This window comes from Plasmodium yoelii (assembly GCF_900002385.2).
Source record: "Plasmodium yoelii strain 17X genome assembly, chromosome: 11".
Taxonomy (NCBI): domain Eukaryota; phylum Apicomplexa; class Aconoidasida; order Haemosporida; family Plasmodiidae; genus Plasmodium; species Plasmodium yoelii.
Window position 1 is genome coordinate 287,177 of NC_036183.2, and position 20,920 is coordinate 308,096.

Genomic DNA, 20,920 nt, shown 5'->3' on the forward strand with positions numbered 1-20,920 from the left:
AAATAAAAATAAAATACACCAATGTCTGTTTAAGGCTATTATATAGTGTATATATATATGTGTATATTATATATATGTAATATTTATTCTATCTCTTTTCTTTCCTTTTTTATTGTTTATATATTTTAAAAAAAAAAATTGTAAATTATGAATCTTCTGAATAATACTAACAAATTTGAAAACCCTTAGAATTTTTATAAGGAATACTAAAAAGCTTAAAAAATTCACATTTTTTTTTTTTTTTTTTTTTTTGTAAAGTTTTTAAAAATATTTAATTATAACTTTATAGATATATTTAAATTATATTAATTATTTTATTCAAAATGATAAGTGGAATTCGCGTAAATGACAACTGTGTTACAGAGTTTAATAACATGAAAATTCGAAAAACATGTAGATGGATGATATTTGTTATAGAAAATTGTGAAATTATAATTCACTCCAAGGGAGAAACTACATCATTAAAAGAACTTGTTGATTCTATTGATAAGAATGACACTATTCAATGTGCATACGTCGTCTTTGACGCTGGTAAGTATATACTACATGCATAATACATGCATACTGCATCCGTACATACACAATTATATTTCCCTCCCCTTTTACTTCTCCCCTTTACAGTTAACAAAATTCACTTCTTTATGTATGCACGGGAAACCTCAAATTCTCGAGACAGAATGACATATGCATCTAGCAAACAAGCTTTATTAAAAAAAATCGAGGGCGTTAATGTTTTTACATCGGTTGTTGAAAGTGCCCTAGATGTTGCCGATTTTAAATAAACTAACTTTTCAATTTTAAATCCTCAAAATAAACCATATATAATAACAAATTTAAATAATTATCATAACTATACAAATAACGATACCCGTGTATTGAATGCATATACAGAAACAGATACGATACAGAAACAAGCTTTGCATCCATTTCAAAGTTTAAAATAAAGAGTGGCAAATAAAAAAACAAGGCATATTTTAACGAAATTACAAAATTTATATTATTTGTGAATGTTCACAAAATGAAAAAAAAAAAAAAAAAAAAAAAAAAAAAAACTTATATTCTATATCTATAACTAATTATGTTTTTAGAATGCAAACTCAAACAAATTAAATTGTTTATTTATGGTATTCATTACATATATACATACACTAAAAGTCTGTTCTTACTATTTTTTTCTTTCCTTTTTTTTTTTTTTTTTTTTTTTCCATTTATTTAAGTAGTATTATAAAAAAGTTATTGTAAATATATTGTGTTTATTTTTCAATATTTATCGATATAATTAAGATACAGAAATAAACATCGTTTTTATATTTATGAATAAACTAATAGGATAGTCGTAAAAAATTTATATTCAAAATTAAGAATTTATATTATTCTTAACACTTAGAACATTTTTGTTCCTTCTTTATTCGATTTAATAACATCATTCTGTCGAAAATGTTATACAACTGCATCCATGCGTCTGTTCCCACATTTTGATCATCTGCTTCCACACTTTTATCGCGTCGGTTTATAATTTAAAAAAAGTGAAACCCATTTAGTATACACTTTAAAGAGTTTATTGTTTATAATTTAAAAAAAATGAAAAATAGACAAAAAAATGAAGAATTACAAAATTCCCAAAATTAGAAACATATCAAATAACAAAATGAAAAGAAAAAAGTGTAATACAAAATGAAAAGAAAAAAGTGCAATACAAAATGAAAAGAAAAAAAGTGTAATACAAAATTTATTTGAATATTTAAAAAATAAATAGTCGTATCAAAAATATATTTTTTTCAACTTGTTGTTATAATGAACTTAATTTGAACCTCGGTGCATTTTCTTCATCATTAAGATCAAATTCGTCAAAAAAATCATCAATATTTAAATTTAATTTTTTTTTTTTTTTTTTTTTTTTTTCCTCTGAAAATTCAAGATTCCATCCAAAATCATCTAAAACCTCTTTCTCTATTTCATCTACATTTTTCAGCTCGTCATTTTTTCCTCTTTCACTATGGAATAAATCTCTTGAATTATTATTTATAGATCCTTCTTGTAAAAGTATTTTTTCTTTTTCATCATTCACAACCACATTTTTATCATCATTTTTTTGAGTATCTATATTGGCAACTCCAATATTTATTACAGACCTTTTTAACAAAGGAATAACAAAATCAAATAAATCAAAAGTAATTTCACGAATTTCAATAGAATTATCAATTAGACATTTAACTATTAATGGCATTATATTTAAAATAAAACGTTTTGTATCAAATTGATTATATGTAGCTTTTATAGCTTGAAGAGTTGCAACTCTTATTTTATCATGCATATCACATAATCCTAATTTATAAACATTTTCTAATATATTTTGTTTATCTTCTAATATATAATCTGCTATTTTTGCAATACATATAATAGTATTTATTTTAATACAATAATCTCTTTCTTTTAAATTGTTTAATAATATATGTAAAGCCTGTGTTCTTATATTATTTTTTAATTTTGGAAATATATAAATAAAATTTTTTATTGTTGCATTCTTTATTGTAATATTATTATCAGAAAATCCATACATATATGATATATATATTTCATTCATATTATTATTATTTAAATTTTTTTCAATAACTGAAAAATATTCTAATAATATATATCTAATAGATCTATCTGTTTGTAAAAAATATTTAAAAAAAATTGGATATATTGTTTTTTCAAAATCATTTATATTCATATCTTTAGAAATTATTAATATAATTTCTAAACATTTTTCTAAATTTTCAGACACTTCTAAATTTTTACTAATTTCTGGTAATATCAACTGAACCTTTACATCTATATTTATATTATCTAAATTTTTATAAAGATTACAAAAAAAATCTGTTTTTTCAATCCGAGATTTCATATGAATTTCGGTTAAAAATAACATAGTCTTTACTATATAATTTCCCATTATATTATCACTATTTAATATTGTAGAAAAATTTATATCTATCCCCTTTATACTATATTGAATTAGTGTCTCATATATATTCCAAAGATTTTTTGGAAGACATTTTTTATATATTTGTGTTATATCCATGTTTAAATAAAATATATTTTTGATCTCTTTAACTGTTTTACCATTTCGAAAATAATCATCTTTATCATTCTCAGATAAAATACTATTTCCAATATTCATATTAAATAATTTACTTTCCTTATTTTGAGATTCTATCATGTAATTTTGATAAGACCATACCATCAAATAAGCTAAACCATATGCATCAATTGCAACTGGTTTTGAAATATTTGAAAAATTTATTAATTTGTATCCATAACTAAAAAATAAATGATCTTTAATATTATTTAAAATATTATGTATGTTCATATCTTTTTCATATATACAATCAAATAATGACAATTTCCATCGACCTTTAGATGTAACAAAAACAGAAAAAGGATTTATTAAACAATGTACATAATTAAAATTGTTAATAAAATTAACAGCATTTATAATTTCATATATTCCCCATATAGGGTCACCTTTTATTTTTTCAAAAAATAATGGCACACACTTTTCTGTTACTATATATATTCTTTTATCATTATCAAATGTATATAATACTTTTAAAATATTAGGATGAATTAATTTTTTAGAATAATTTAAATGATTATTAACATATTTTTTAACATTACTATGAAAATCTTTGTTATTTTTTTCATAAATAAAAATACTAACTTCTTCGTTATTTTTATTTGTTCCATCATACATATCATAATATCCTCCTCGAATTCCATTATATTCTATTTTATTTTTAATTACATAATTAAAATTTGGGGGTAAATCCCCAAATATTTTATCGACAAAATATTGAAACATCCTATGTATTCCTTTCCTTATTCCATATGAACTTTTATTTACTTTATTATCGATATTATTATATTATCTTAATACTTTCTTTTTTTTTTTTCTGAACCGTTCATAGCTAGCTAAAATTTATGAGAAATATTATGAGAGAAAAAAAAAAAAATTAACATATTTACATGCATGTTCATACAATAATTATTCATAATTTTTTTTTCAGTCTTTTCGCTAGTTCATTTCTATTCTCACGATACATACTATCAATGTAACAAATGTTGTAGAATTTTACTTCAACTTTTATGATATCCTTTTTCCAGCTCAATCAATTTTTAAATTATTTCCCTTTTTTCACATTTGTTTTATATTTAAATAAACTAATCTTCATCTATTTATTTAATTTTTGAAAAGCATTTTACGACTAGGCTATTATATACACATAATTATTCACTATATATACAAAATTTATATCAAGCTAATTTTTAATTACCACATTATTATACTTCTCTCCTCATTCATTTCCTAAAAAAAATTAATACCATAACTTCTCAGTTTATTTTTGTACTAATCCTATAATCATCTATATATACAATGTACTGATTTTTTTTTTTTTTTTTTTTCTTTCTTTTTTTCTTTCTATTTTCAGCTTCTTCTCACAAACTCATATGCAACATATCTCGTTTTTTTATCACTTTCCACTTAATAGTTTTATTTATATCTTTACAGTTTTTAAAATTATAACATCCTCATTTTTCGATTTAAAAATAAATTTAAAAGTATAATGAAAAAAATAGAAAAAATAGAAAAAAATCGGATAAAAAATGCGGCAAAAATATATATGCACATATAATCATCAAATTTAAATACAATTTTTCAATTAACCTTTACTCCACTCTTAAAAAAAAAATCTTAATTAATTTTCACATATATAATTTATCTGAAAAAAAATATTTATAAATTATAATCATGTATATGTATGAATATTTTTTCTATATTCTCAACTTTTCATAAATGTACAAAATATTATAATCCGTTGCTAGCATATTTTTTACTAAAAAAAATTATCTTCCCCTTCATTAAATTATTTGAAACTTACTCATATTTGTAATAACATCACTTTCAAACTTCATTTCCATTACATTAGTTAGACATAAAAGCATATCTCTCCACGCGCGTACAACAGCTAGCTCGTAAGGGAACTCACAAAAACATGAACAAAACATGAAAAAAAACAAAGAATATGCTAGCAACGACCCAAATAATACTACACACATATAAATTACAATTTGTGATAAACGAAAGTATAACCTACCCATATCTCATCTCCAAAACTTTTATATAATATTAAAAATTTAAACAAAATATCAGTTTCTTACTTATTCGAGCTCTTTCATATATTTGTATTTTCGAAAATATGCCTGAGCTAGCTGTAAATTTTTTATGTTCAATTCCACAACTTCCTTCTTTTTTATTCTAGTAATTATTGCAGTAGCTATATTACATAAATTTTTATAACACTTTAAATTATTATTAATTATTTCTCTGATTTTATTCACACACTCTTTTTTCAAAAATACCATACTTTTTCCAACCTATAAAATGAAACAACACATGTACATATTTACATATACACCCATCCACACACACACACATATATGTATATGTATATATATATATGGTAGGCTCTCCTTTTTATATTTTTTTCTTTTATTATCACCTTGTATAAGTCTGGGTCAACCGTATTTTGAAGAATCATAGAAACCTTTTCCTTATCTGTTAATTTCGAATCTTTTGAAGTAGAATAATCTAAATACTCAAAATAACTTAAAAATACATCAAATTTATATTTATACTGAAAAAAAAAACTTATATTTAATGTTTCAATAATAGATAAAGAAAAAAGCTGAGGAAAAACCTTTTTTTGATTAAAATTGTTCTTTTCCTTATTTTCGTTCGGTTTTATACATTTTATAAAATATATGTTTGTGCTTTTTAAATAAGAAATTATATTATTCAAATTTTTCAAATATTTAAATGTTATCAGATTTTTACGTCCTAATGATTCTGAAACTTCCACATCTTCATACAAACTTTTCACTAACTTGTTGTCCGATACCTACAGGCCAAAGCCGAAATAAAAAAATGAAAAATAAAAGAGTAACGAAGGACGAAGCGAAGGACAAAGCGAAGGACGAAACGAAGGACGAAGCGAAGGACGAAGCGAACGAAGTGACCACATCTCCACATTTTACAACTTTTTGCGGCTCTTTCCCTTGAACCCACAATCAACTCGCATCTAGTCTCACCTTTAAAAGACGCACTATATTTGTTGGTAAAATGTCCTTATTTTTTGATATAAAATTTGTAATAGTATATGTTACATCACTTACGGTATGTTTAATCACAAAATTCTTGTTCATGTCTTTCTTTGTAGAAGCATATTTTTCATGCTTCGAAAATTTATTTGTATATACACTTACAATGCTCTACAATCAGTATCCCAAAAAAAAGAAAATTATTATATAAAAAATGATAAACATAAAACTGTTAAATTTTAAAATCCAAAAGTAATCATGTACAACAACATATATGCAACCAAAGTTGCCCATACTTATAGTTCAAATCACAATATATACATATATACAAACTTTTATCTCATTTTTTTAACCCCCCCCCTTACCTCATCGTTCTTAACTGGCCCCAAACATGAATCCTCTAAAATAGAAATTATAGACGTCTTTCCTCGTAATAAATCAATAATACTTTCATTAGTTGTATATTTTACAGATTCAATTAAAATATCTTCTTCTTTATATAATTCAGTTTCTTTTTCATAAACGATATATAAATATATACTATGTATCTCTTCATTTGCTATATTAATTAATAATTGTTCTAAGGAATTTTTTGAAAATATCTCAAAACCAAATATATCTAATATTCCTATATAATTATTTAATTCCTTATTATTATTTAAAAAATTATTTATTCTTTTTGTTATATATGAAAATATTTTGTTATACAAATCTTTTGATATTGATTTACATATAGACACTGATTCTTCTACTGATAATGGAATCTCAATTTTCTGATTTGCTATTGTTTTTTCAGTAAATACTAAACAATCTTTTAAATTTTCATATTTTATTCCTAACAAATTACTTATTTCATTCACTATTTCTAAATTATTTTTATCTAGTTCACTACAATTTGTTTTCCCTCCTTTTTCAATCTCTTGGTATTCCACATTTCCCAATAACAGCAATCCTAATAAGTAGAAAATGAAAATGAAAGATGCAAAATGAAAGATAAAAGATACAAAATAAAAATGAAAGATACAAAATCAAAGTCAAAATAAAAGATAAACGATACAAAATAAAAATGAAAGATGCAAAATCAAAGTCAAAATAAAAGATAGAAAACGCCAATACATATATTATACAGTATTAACAGTATTAAGCAGGATTAAAAACCAATTTAAGCCCACACATCTATGAATTTTACCAGATAAAGTCAAAAACAGGTCGTCTTTCATATCATTCATGTTCATCTTATCAAAGGAAATCATTAAATTGCCAAACTCCTTACTGTCATCAATTTCTGAAAATACCCACAAACAATTTAAGTTATATATAATTATAAAAAATATAACATTTCAATTTAATTTAATTCAATTTACTTTTATTTTTTTATTTTTTTTTTTTGTCCATATTACCTGGTATAACCACATTTTTATTAACAATATATTTGTATTCATTTTCTGATCTGATTTTATATTTATTTTTCAATTCTTGGCTCATTCCGTTAAATATTTGATAAAAAATGTGATACCCTCGTTCTTCTTCTTCCTATACATGTAATCAAAAAGGGAGTTATAAAAAATGAATATGTGTGTGCATATTTATAGGAATAGACACACAAATTATGAATTATACACAGAATCGAAATATCCATTTTATCGTTTCTATACACCCAATTAGTTTTCTCTCATATATCAAACAGTTGTAATTTTTAACTAAATTTACCTGTGATACTACTCTTATATTTTCCAATAAAAATATTTCAATGCTTGAAGAAACGATGTTTTGATGTTCATTTAACTCAATTTTAATATATTTTCCGTATCTACTCGAATTGTTGTTTTTCAACGTCTTTGCATTACCAAATGCCTAAATAGTAAAATAAAAATAAAAAAATTAAAAAAAAAAAAAATTAAAAAAAAAAAAAAATTAAAAAATTAAAAAAAAATCCCCAAAAAATTCCCAACAAAATGTACAAAATAACAAAATTTAACCATTCATACACATCCCCCTCTGTGTTATACATACAAAATACAATTATTAATTTCTTCCAAACATACCTCTAGTATAAAATTCGAATCCCATAACGTATTAGAAATCTCGTTATCCTCTTTAATACCTGATAAATAATATTTTATTACAAGTTTTGAAGCTTCAGTTTTACCAGATCCACTCTCACCACTTATTATAATAGATTGGTTAGTTTTTGTATTTATAAAATCAACCATAGCTTCTTTTGCATAACTATAAACATGTGGTGGAAGTTCGTTTGTATTTTTTTTCTTATATTCATTAATGTCTACATCAATAACTTGGTAAGGGTTTATTGATATTAACATTGGCTCTGCTATTGTATATATATAATTTTTTTTATATCTTAAATATAACATGTTTAAAACTTCTGCAGAGTTATGATGAATCATATCATTTAATCTATGGTTATCTACATTTATTATAGAATTGCAATTAAATAAATCTTCTTTTTTAACTACATATTCACTATTTGTTTCAGGAATTGTTTCTTTTACTCGATAATTTTCTCCATCAACACTAAGAACTAAACATTTAAAAAAAACAACATCAGGATAAAGAGCAACATTAGGGCTCTTGTGTGTCCATATATAAAAATTTCCCCCTGCAAATCCATTTTTACTTTTATCAACAAATTCACTATTTACTCTTAAATAATTACTTAGTTCATTTGCGTTTTTCATTATTTATTTTTTTTAATTCAACATATAATTTCCTCACTATTTTTTCCATTATACACACACATATGTATGTAATTACAACAAGTTTGCATAACTAATGTATATGTTTTTTTTTTTTTTTTTTTTCTCTTATTTATTATATTAAAAAAATTATAAATTTGCAAAAAGTTTCATATTTTATTTGTTCTTTTAGTAATAAAAAAAAATTACAAATAATATTTAAAAGTTATATACATATATACATATATATGTTTCTTTTTTCTTTTTTCTTTTTTAAAAAATATAACATTTTAACAACAGTTTAAAAAAATTACAACCAGATTAAAATTGAGAGAAAAAAAGCTAGCTGCACACTAATAATTTTTTTTTTTCCCTTTTTTGTCTGAACTGTTCATAATAATAATAACAAAAGTAATAATATTTTTCACTTTTTTTAGTTAAATTCAATAATTATAAATATTTTACAATTTTTATGGAATAAATTTAAATAAAATAATATAAAATGTAGATCTCCCTAGTGTAAAAGTGAAAATAAAAAATTTCCAATTATGGAAATTTGCTCTCCTTTCCATAAATTCAAATTTATTGACTTTTTCAAAATAATATAATTCGAAAAAGTATATTAAAATTTTATAAAAATTTCATATTATTTTAAGTCTATATCTAAATTTTTGTAGTCTGTTATTTTTATATATTATACATATATAATTAAAAAATAAAGTAAAAAAAATTAATCATGCACACATATATATATATATAAAATACTATCCTATAATATTTATTCGTTTGTTTCGCATTCGTTAACTAATCCTTTATAGGAATCAACCATGACATGTTGAACAAGAGTATACATTCTCTCTTTAGAATCTTCATCTTCATTTCTTACACGCTCAATTTTAACTCTAACTCTTTTAGGTGGATTTCGAATACCCTTTGACCAAATAAATTTGTTTAATTTTACGTCCAAACGTACATCCTATATAAAACATGAAATAATAAATTAAATAATGTTATATAAATCAAACTTTATATCTCTTTTATCCAAATTTATACATTATATTTTATGCATATTTACCATGACATGTATATATGTAATACAAATTAATATAAGAAATAGTTTTTATAAAACATCATTCAGTTATAATCAAGTTACAACAATAAATTAAAAATATATTTTTAACTATACCTTTGTGTGCATTAATTTTCCTGCTATATTTTTTATTTCCTTAATAGCTCTTGGAGCTTTTCTTTTGTAACATACATCATGGGTCAATTTGCTCAAATTGATTGTAATAACCTTGGTTGATGGTTTTAAAGTTTTCTTTTGTTTTTTTACAGCTATAAAAAAAAAAAAAAAAAAAAAAATGTTAAGGAAGCTCTATAATATTAATATATTCTATTATACTGGCCATGCTACATACATATACATACATATATATACATATACATATATATATATAATATTATATAGCCTTTAATCATTTTGGCTTTTTAAAGCATATTAGTACTTCCTTTTCTACTTAGTATAGAAAAGTTATTTTCTATATAACTACATTTTTTATGTAATTAAAATTTTCATTTTCTTTTACAGTTTTGCTAGCATTATTTTAATTATATATAATATCATATAACTTTTTCATTTTTTCGATTTATTTATTACCTTTAACCATTTTGCTATTGTTATAATGAAATAAGGTTATAAAATAAAAATTTACAGAATATCAGATTTAATTAGTAAAAATATATATTTTTTTTTTGTTTTGTGAAATATATTTTTTTATAAAAAAAATATCTTATTTATTTTCACAAATTTCGTAAGCTTTAATTTTTTTTGTTTTAATAAATATATTTATATGGCATTCCTTAATTCTTCTTTATTTGTGCAATGTTACGAATTATTTTATTATTTTGCAGAGTAGCTTTATTCGTATATAAATAATGCCGTATATAATATAATAATGCTATATATATATAATAATAACAATTACATAATATCATTACATAATATCATTACATAATATCAATTACTAATAACAAAATATGCTTAAAAGCCAAATAAACTATTTTGTAGGCAATTTTATTCACATATAGCATTACAATGCAATATATTAATTTTGCCAAATTATATATGATACATATGCACAATTTTCTTCTATGGAAATAATTCGTAACGAATATATAAATTTATATATGTAATAATAAGCATAACCGTTTATATATTAATAACATTCTTCCCAATTATTATTATTATTATTATTATTACTAACAGCATTAAAAAGCAATTCAAACCGCTTATTTTATTAAATATGCATACATATGCATACTATACATATATATATACATACATACATACTACATATATAATACTACTACATTATAGTTCCAATTATTTATTTTTGATAGCATTTATAATTTATTTACATATATTTTGCTTTATATATAGAGAGCCGGAAGGGGTTTTATTTCCATTTTGCGTCGCTAAATATATAAAAAAAAAATTTCCATAAATATTTTAAATTAAAGCATTTCCTTAAAATTTTCTATAAATAATTTTTTTAATAACAGAATAAAAATATTTTTAAATATTTTCATATAACTTCAATATTCCTTTTTTGTAAATTTCGCAAAGTTAATTAAATATTTTGCTTGTTCGAAATGAAAAAAAATCAAAAAAAAAGTAGAAAAAAAATGGAAAAAAAATGGAAAAAAAAATGGAAAAAAAAATGGAAAAAAAAGTAGAAAAAAAAAATGGAAAAAAAAGTAGAAAAAAGAAATGAAAAAAATAAAACCCTATCAGTGTGAACTGTATACATTACTGTACACTCTCATATTCACCAAAAAATGCATTATTCGAAATTTGGGATAAAATAGTAATAATAATAAATATAGCAGTTAATTGTACCCCTATACCAACAAACTGTGTTATTAAAAAATAATGAATTATATATATCGACCTAATGTATTAAAGAAAGAAATACATTTTCCAATAAAACTATAAGATATAATATCAATAAAATCTTGTCCTGGGGGAGGATATTTTTTATAGTCATATCGATAAATTAGAGATGAATTTTTAACCCACAAATTGTTAGACATTCCTCTATGTATAATTCTAGAATCATAAATAATTAAATCTGTTTCTTGAACTTTCGGTATAAATTCTGATCCTGTTTGATAATATATGTTCATAAAACGTTTAAAATTATAAATAGATTTTTTAATTCGACTATTTTTATATCCCTTATTATATGTTGTTAAATTTCCATTTTCTTTTAAATAAGAAAATAAATGGGTTCCTAAAAAAAATTCAAAATTTCCAGATTCTTCATTTATTTTATTTAAAGGCATAATAATACTTAACCCACTTACTCCATTATCAACATGATAAGATTGTATCTCACTTAGAGGCTCATTATTTAATAATTGTAATTCTGATATAAACAATTTATCATTATATTCATTTTTGATATTTAATTTATTTAATTCGGAATTATTTAATATACTATTTTTATCAAAAATATTAAAAATATTTTCATATATTCCTACTGGTAAATATGAATAAATAATATTTAACCAATATTGTTGTATATTTACAAATATATCACTTATTTTACTATTTCGAATTATACAATATTGTCTTCCTCTTGTTGGTCTAATACAAAATACATTTGCATCTTTATCCATTAAAAGTGGAGACACATTTACATTATTTTTTGAATCCAAAAATAATTCTTTTTTTATTTTCTTTACATTTTCTTTTGGTAAAAAATTTTTCAATACAACTACTCCATATTTTTCTAAACTTTTTTTAATTTCATTTATTGTATCAATATTTAACACATAAGAAGCTTGATTAATGTAATTCGAATTTTTATCTAAAACCTCGGAAATGCCACCACCACTTTCGCTGCCACCACCATTTTCGCCGCCTATTCCGAGATAATTATTTATTTCGATGCCGATATCTTTTGAAGCATTTTCACTACAATGTCTATAAGATCTTTTAATTTTTATAAAATCAAAAAAGTTATTTCGTTTATAATTAATTAGTAAATATAAATAACAGTATGCATATAACTCATCAATAAAACTGTCTAATATATCATCTGCTTTTTCTCTCTCTATTTTTTTTTTCTCCAATTTTTTTCGCTTTAATATAAACTCCTTTAGATGCTCAAAATTTAAGTTTTTTAAAAATTCCTCCCTTTTTTCCAAACTTGCCAAACTTGCCAATTTTGTGTCATGGGCATGCTCATTAAAATGTGTTACAATTTCTTCAACAAGTTTGTCTACAATTTGATCAAATTGGTTTTCTTTTTCCAAAACATTTTTTAATTTTTTTTTCAATTTTTCAAAAACATTATTTAAATATTGTAAATGATAATCTATTGGAAAGTAATTATTTGCCCCTTTCCAAAAATAATTTATTGGCACGTTAAAATTATTACATATTTGTTCGATTCTATTATTATACTTTTTTCTATCAATATATTCAAAATTATCGTTAGATAAATAAAAGTATATTTTGGGTTCCCCCTTTTCTTTAAATGCTAATTTTTTTTTCTTGATATATTCATTACATATTCCTATAAAATGGGAAATATAAAAAGAGTAATAATTTATAATAAAAAAGCTCAAAACGAATAAAGAAAAATGAATAACAATAAAATATTTATTTCATTTCTACACTAACCTAAATTTATTGATACAAATGATAAGGCATAAAATAAATACTTATATTCAAATCTGGTTACTAACGAATTTGTGGATTTATTCATTTGCTTTTTGTTTTTTTTTGTTGAAAATTAATATATCATATTAGGGATATAGTATAAAATTGGAATCTAAATTTATTATAATTCGTCACTATTTTGTTTAACTTTTTTTTTTTTTTTTTTTTTTTTTTTTTTTACCATTTCAAGGGCTTTTTGAGCATCCTAAATAAAATGTGATATTTTTTCTATGTTACAAAAATAACATTTTTAATCTCGAATAATTTTAAGTTCTCAAATTTGGTAAAACACATCACACATGTATATGATATATATCCACAACTATTATCATTATATATTATAGATGCATACATAATTTTATTATTTTTCCTTTTTTAATATTTATTGCTAAATAAGCACCTTTTATCTATCAATTTAATGTAATTCCAATTATTTTCATTTTTGTCGTTTTTTTTTTTCACATTTTTTATAACACCATTTTATTATTTTTAAATATTTACTTTTTCCCAAATCATTTTTGGAAAAATGCACATAAATAATCATGAATGAAAATAATAAAGAAGCACATATATATCAACATTTTTATTACATACATATATATCAACTTATTTAATACCACATTTTTATTACATATATATGCTATATACATACATATATACGTTTGGCTATTTCCAACCTGTTTGATATTATCTTTTATCAAATGGTGAAATTTGTCAGTTTTTTTTTTTTTTTTTTTTTTATGTCAATTTTATCAGCCACTTCCATTATCAAACTAAACTGTTTCAATAATGAATAAAAAATAGTTTGCATATATTGGGGTTGTTTTAAAAAAATAGATGATATATATACATGCACAAGTTAATACAATAATTGAAGAGTGATGAGCTAGCAGCATATGTAGATATCTCTATATTTCACAGATATATAATAAATACACAAAAAAAAAAAAACATATCCAGATAACTATAAGAAATTACATAATATACACAAACTAACCATTGTAGAAGGGTTCTTATTTGATTCAAAATAATAAAATAGTAATAGTAATAGTAATAATAATATTTAAGAATATTTAAGAATATTTATTGATAATATAAGATGGTTAACTTTTGCAAACCAGACAAACTTCTTATAGAATACAGTGAGCTTAGATGCATATGTTTTTTTTATATTTTTTTATTATTATGTTTTTTTATTTGGGTTTTTCATAAAAAATGGATGCGAGATAACATAGAAAAAAAACACAAATTAAAAAATTATCAAGCTATTTTTAAAAGTGAAAATGTTGAATTTTTTAATTACATCTATGAATCCGATGATCCCAATGAAATTGTAGTAAAACAAAAAGGATATAAAAATTGTTATATTGGTTTTTTACTAAAAAAAATATCAATATTTTTATACATATGTACACATCTAATTATAATAGCTTTAATATCAAATGAATATTGTATTAAAACAAATAATGAAATATTATGGAATGCTAGAGCTTTGGAATTTTTTATATTTTTTTTATTAAGCTTAACTATAACATATGGTATATTAATAATTAGAAAACATATACAAAGCTTATTTTTAAAACCATCTCTTTTAAAAGATAGTGATTATGTTATCATATATACTATAAATGAAGAATATAACACATTTTACAATACAAACTATTTTAAAAAATATATATCACATATCAATCATATGATACACACTTTTATAAAAAAAAAAAAAAAAAATATAAAAAAAAATATAAAAAAATGGAATTTCCAAAAATATAATATCTTATTTTTACAATTTGTTTGCAACTTGTTAGATATAATTCAAAATTATATTCCTTTCCCAATTTTTTTAGAAAAAATAATTAAAAATATAAAAGAATCAAAAGTATCACATCTAAATACACACTCTTTTCATGACACAAAAAAAAAAACTCACAATTTGTATACAAACCCGTTATTTATTGAAAATGATGTAGAATCTCTGTCTGATTCAGAAATAAGAGCTAGCAACAGTCATATTGAATCGTCTCAATGTGTAGTAGAAAAAAAGAAGCGAAAAGAAGAAGCACGCCAAACCAAATTTAGCTTACACAAAGTGCAAGTTAAGAAAAATGAAAAAAATGTTAAATATTTCTTTTTTAGAAGTATGAAATATTTATATAACGAAGAAAAAGATGCATTTATTAATATATCTTATAGTATTGAAGAAAAAGTAAAAAGTTTTAATTTTAATTATATTTTAAAAAAAGGAGGATTAAATAATAATGAAATTATAAATAATCTGAATCAGTATGGTTATAATAATATACATCTAGATGTAAACTCATTTTTTATAAATCTTAAAAGAGAATTATTAGATGGAATATATATGTTTCAACTTTATCTAACTTATAAAAATTTATTTTGGAAAGAAATGATTACCTCAATAATTTGGATTGTTATATCTATTTTAAGTGTAATTAAAAAAGTTTTAAAGAATCAAAAAAATAAAAAAGAAATATATGATAATATACAATCAAATAGTAACATTAACGTAACAGTTTATAGAAATGGGTTAGAACAAAATATATCATCTAACAATTTAACAATTGGTGATATAATTATTGTTAAATCTAAAATGACAATTCCTTGTGATTGTTTATTATTAACTGGACAGGTTCTAGTAGATGAAAGTTTGTTAACTGGTGAATCAAAACCTATGAAAAAAATAGCTACATCTAACGAAAATCGATCACAAATTTTTAAAAATGAAAAAGAACAAAATAATGATACATCATTTTCTATAAATGAACAAAATAAAATAAATGCAAATAATATGTTATATGCTGGTACAAACATTATATCCATTTTTAATTCACCTGAAAATATTTATGCAATTGTAATAAATGTGAGTATATATACATATAAAGGAAAATATATGCAAAGTGTTCTATTCCCAAATCCTTTGCTTTTTAAATATGATTCACAATTACCAATTGTATTCATATTTACAATTATTTTTAGTTTTTTTTGTTTCTATTTCCAAATTAAATATTTAGGTTTTAATATGACATCTATTTTTTATACTATTGGAACTTTATCACAAATATTACCTGTATGGACCCCTGTTGTATTAAATATTGGACTAAATATTTCAACAAATCGTTTAAAAAATGAAAATAATATTTGTTGTATTGCTCCTTCTAGAATTCCAATTTGTGGAAAAATCAGAGTTTTTTTTTTTGATAAAACAGGAACTATTACTAATCATAATTTAGAATTTTCAGGAATACATTTTTGTAATAATATTTTATCACCTCAAAAAAATTTAGTATCTAAATATTTTGAAAAAAAAAATCTAGAACCCGTAGCTAGCGATGATATCAGTGCTTCTGTCCTCACATCTTCCAGACCAAACACAAGTCCGCTAACTCTAACTGAGCTGGCCACAAATGATAAAAAGGAACGCGATAAAAAGGAACGCGATAAAAAGGGACGTGATAAAAAGGAACGCGATAAAAAGGGACGTGATAAAAAGGAACGTGATAAAAAGGAACGTGATAATAAAGAAAGTGACAACAGAATAGATAAAAACAGTGCAAAAAATGGAGAAAATACTAAATCAGGCAATTCTTATTATTGCAGTGTTTACAACGAAGAAGAAGAAGAAGAAAATATAAATTCTACAACACTTGAAAAATTAAATTTAAATAAAAATATTCGTGAACAAAATTATAATCAAACTAACAAAATAGAAATTATAGATAAATCATCCAATTCTGAAAAAGATGATTTTAAATCACCAAATTTTTCTATTTGTGAAAAAAATAGCCAATCTAGTAATGACGATTTATTTCAAAGTTATGACGAAGGAGAATATCAAAAACATTCTGAACATATTCCAATTAAAGATGAAAAAATTTATACCAATCATCAATCTAGTCATTTTGATCAACTTGGAAAAGATGAAGAAATTCGAAAAGATGCGGAAATTCGAAAAGATGAAGAAATTCGAAAAGATGAAGAAATTCGTAAAAATGAAGAAAATTTTAACGGCCATAGCAATCTATCAGCCAATTCGAATAATATAAACTATTTTCCAAATAAACTAATAAAAGAAGAAAATAGAAAAAAAAAAAAAAAAAATTCAAGGCATGATGAAAATAACAATATATCAAATATAAATAAACATTTTATAAATTCAAATTCTTCTATTAATTCAGTAACATCACTTCTATATAATAGCAAACTAATATGGTCAAATAAAATAACTCTCGAAAATATGCCAGATAATTATAATTTAATAGTATATGCATTAGCAGGATGTGCATGTATATATGATGATGATAATATAATATATGGAAATGAAATTGATAAGAAATTATATGAAACAACAGATATGGTTATACATAATTATATTAATGGTGATAATATTAATGTAAAAAGAATTTCATTAAAATTAGGTTCTATTTATAAATCTTTTGATGTGATTAAAACTTTTGAATTTGATTATTACACAAAAATATCTACAACTTTGACATATGGTTATTTTGATTTTACAGAAAAAGTTTATATTGTATTTTCAAAAGGCTCGTTTGATAAAATATATCAAAAATGTATTAAAACAGATGAACTTTATTTTTATAAACAAAAAGAACAAGAATATAGTAAAAACGGGTTCTATGTCATTGCATTAGCATTTAAAATTATATATGATTTACCAAAAAACAAAAAAAAAAATAATTTTTATAATTTATCAAGAGATGAAATGGAAACAGATATGAATTTTCTTTCCTTAATTATGTTTAATAATCATATAAAAGTAGATGCACATTATGTAATACAAACTTTAAAGGATTCACGTATTCGCCCAATTATACTAACTGGTGATAATGCATATAATTGTTTATATGTTGGAAATAAAATCGGATTATTTAATAACATAAACACTTATGAATCTTTTTATTCCTTAAATGTTAATTCAAATAATAATATAGATCATTCTAACAAAAAAAAAAATACTAATTTTTCTAATAACAATTCTTTTAATTTAAGTGACATAAAATTTATGCCTTTTGAAAATCTTTTCAAATATAGTTCTGAATCTAAAAATTTTAAAGAAAATATGAACGTTAACCAAATTTATGATAATAATAATGATAATGATGATGATAATGATGATAATGATGATGATAATGATAATGATAATGATAATAATAATAATAGTAATAGTAATAATAATAATGGTGATGATGATAATAACGGTGTAGCCAAAAAAAAAAGACAAAATTCAAAATATAATACTATCAACACTATAAATCAATATGGTAGTAATATTCTTGATATAGATGCATCTAAAATTGAAGAAGAATATCTTTTAGAATCATATAAAAATATGAATCCTGTAAATGATGATACATATAATTATGATCAAAATATTATAGTATATGGATATATATTAAATAACGAATTAATATTTGTTAATATACACAATGATAATAAAATAAACAATACAATTGTTTTATATAAAGATATATATAAAGAAATTATACTAACTGGTGAAGCTTATAATTATATAAGAGATCATATTTTTAAAATTCAAAATTTTGAAAATGAAACTAATTCAAATTTAATACATACTAATAATAATAATAATACCTTCAAACAAAACCCTTTTTTAGAACAATATAAAAATTTTCTTTTAAAAGTTAGAATATTTTCAAGACTTACCCCTAATAATAAAATGGAAATAATTAAAGATTTCACTAAATTTGATTATATATCAGGAATGTGTGGGGATGGTAGTAATGATTGTGGAGCTTTAAAAACATCACATGCGGGTTTGGCTTTATCTAATTCTGATACATCTGTTGTAGCCCCATTTAGTGCAAAAAATGAGAATTTAAAAAGTGTTATAGATATATTGAGAGAAGGTAGAGCCTGTTTAGTTACATCTATAAATTGTTATAAATATATGTTATTATATGGGTTCATGATATCAATTATAAAAATTATTCTTTTTATGCGCGCTCATGCAATTATGTCAGAATATGGTTATTTATTTTTTGATAATATTATATTACTATTATTAGCAAAATCTATGACATTATCTAAGCCTGAATATAAATTAAAAACACAAACCCCTACTTCAAGTATTATTGGAGCCCAAACTATATTATCTTTATTATGTACCCTAATAGTTAATTTTTTCTTTTTATATATTATTATGTTTAAATTTTTTTTTCTATGTAATTTACCATCCTCTTATGATATTAATAGTTCAGCCCCTAAATCTTCTTGGTGGCTCATGAGTGATAACTACGAAAGTTTTCTAACATGTATTTGGTTTTGTTTTCAAATTGTTAATAGTGCCTTTATATTAACACTTGGTGGAAAATATAGGAAACATATTTTTTCTAATTACACATTCATGATGTAAGAAAATAAAATTAGACACATTTTAGAACCTAATTTGTTATACTTATACTCTTAATTCATGTTCTTCATTTTTTTTTTTTTTTTTTTTTTTTTTTTCAGATATTATGTCTTAATTAATTTATTTTTGTTTTATCTAACTATTGGAGGTCCCAATAAACTGACATGTCTTTTCCGTATGAATTGCAATGATGAAATTTCAAGACAAACCAAATTTAAAATTTTGGAATTATTTTCATATTCAGCTGGAGGTTTATCCTTTTATGGCCCCAATGGGAATAATATTCTAAGTACTCAAGTTAAAATAAAATTTCTTTTTTTAAATTTTTTAAATATAATTATTAATATTTTAATATCTAAATATGTTTTATGTGAAAGATTTTATAATATTGTCAGAAAAATTTTTAAAATTCAAAATAGACGAATTCCCACTTAGTTATATTATATGTGTGCATTTGATATCCTCATAAAAAATTAATATGAGATAGATCAATCATACATTATTTTTTTTTTTTTTACTTCAAATATTATTAATGTCTTTTATATATACGTTTATCCATTTTTTCCTATTATAAAATTTGTTAAAACTTTATAGAATGTTTGATTTCGATATTATCGTTGTAAATTTATGTACCCTTTTTACACATTAACAATTTTTTTTTTTTTTTTCAAATTTATGCACTGTTCATAATTTTTTAAAACATATTTCTGTCAAATGACAAAATTTATTTTTCAAAATGGAGAAAAATGCCAAACACAGTAAATAACTAAAACATAGCTAAAAATAGCTAGCTAAATAAAAAATGGTTATACAAAAAATAGCTAAATAAAAAATAGCTAAATAAAAAATACTAAATAGAGCATCATAACTTGAAAAAACTATATCAATGACGCACTCTGAGGTAACGATTCGAAAGTAATAATCAAATTTGCATACAAATGTTCA

General features: G+C 22.0%; 6 protein-coding genes across 6 annotated transcripts; 2 read left to right on the forward strand and 4 right to left on the reverse strand.

Moving 5' to 3' along the window:
* Positions 1-323: 323 nt before the first annotated feature.
* PY17X_1104200 (actin-depolymerizing factor 1, putative) lies at positions 324-782 on the forward strand (the record flags this gene model as incomplete). The annotated part of the gene is made up of 2 exons (XM_719938.1): positions 324-531; positions 622-782. The coding sequence occupies 2 exons, from the start codon at positions 324-326 to the stop codon at positions 780-782; spliced, it is 369 nt and encodes a 122-aa protein (XP_725031.1).
* Positions 783-1,789: 1,007 nt separating this feature from the next.
* On the reverse strand, positions 1,790-3,844 carry PY17X_1104300 (uncharacterized protein; the record flags this gene model as incomplete). Its single annotated transcript, XM_719939.2, has 1 exon — positions 1,790-3,844. One exon carries the CDS (start codon positions 3,842-3,844, stop codon positions 1,790-1,792), a length of 2,055 nt encoding a protein of 684 aa, XP_725032.2.
* Positions 3,845-5,202: 1,358 nt separating this feature from the next.
* PY17X_1104400 (myosin B, putative) lies at positions 5,203-8,840 on the reverse strand (the record flags this gene model as incomplete). Its single annotated transcript, XM_022956425.1, has 8 exons — positions 5,203-5,418; positions 5,544-5,942; positions 6,133-6,312; positions 6,507-7,093; positions 7,331-7,426; positions 7,542-7,674; positions 7,852-7,995; positions 8,187-8,840. 8 exons carry the CDS (start codon positions 8,838-8,840, stop codon positions 5,203-5,205), a joined length of 2,409 nt encoding a protein of 802 aa, XP_022812335.1.
* A 775-nt stretch (positions 8,841-9,615) lies between these two features.
* On the reverse strand, positions 9,616-10,507 carry PY17X_1104500 (60S ribosomal protein L31, putative; the record flags this gene model as incomplete). Its single annotated transcript, XM_022956426.1, has 3 exons — positions 9,616-9,813; positions 10,024-10,175; positions 10,498-10,507. 3 exons carry the CDS (start codon positions 10,505-10,507, stop codon positions 9,616-9,618), a joined length of 360 nt encoding a protein of 119 aa, XP_022812336.1.
* A 1,270-nt stretch (positions 10,508-11,777) lies between these two features.
* On the reverse strand, positions 11,778-13,615 carry PY17X_1104600 (conserved Plasmodium protein, unknown function; the record flags this gene model as incomplete). The annotated part of the gene is made up of 2 exons (XM_726344.1): positions 11,778-13,423; positions 13,531-13,615. The coding sequence occupies 2 exons, from the start codon at positions 13,613-13,615 to the stop codon at positions 11,778-11,780; spliced, it is 1,731 nt and encodes a 576-aa protein (XP_731437.1).
* Positions 13,616-14,668: 1,053 nt separating this feature from the next.
* PY17X_1104700 (P-type ATPase) lies at positions 14,669-20,410 on the forward strand (the record flags this gene model as incomplete). The annotated part of the gene is made up of 2 exons (XM_719202.2): positions 14,669-19,974; positions 20,077-20,410. The coding sequence occupies 2 exons, from the start codon at positions 14,669-14,671 to the stop codon at positions 20,408-20,410; spliced, it is 5,640 nt and encodes a 1,879-aa protein (XP_724295.2).
* Between the last annotated feature and the right edge of the window lie 510 nt (positions 20,411-20,920).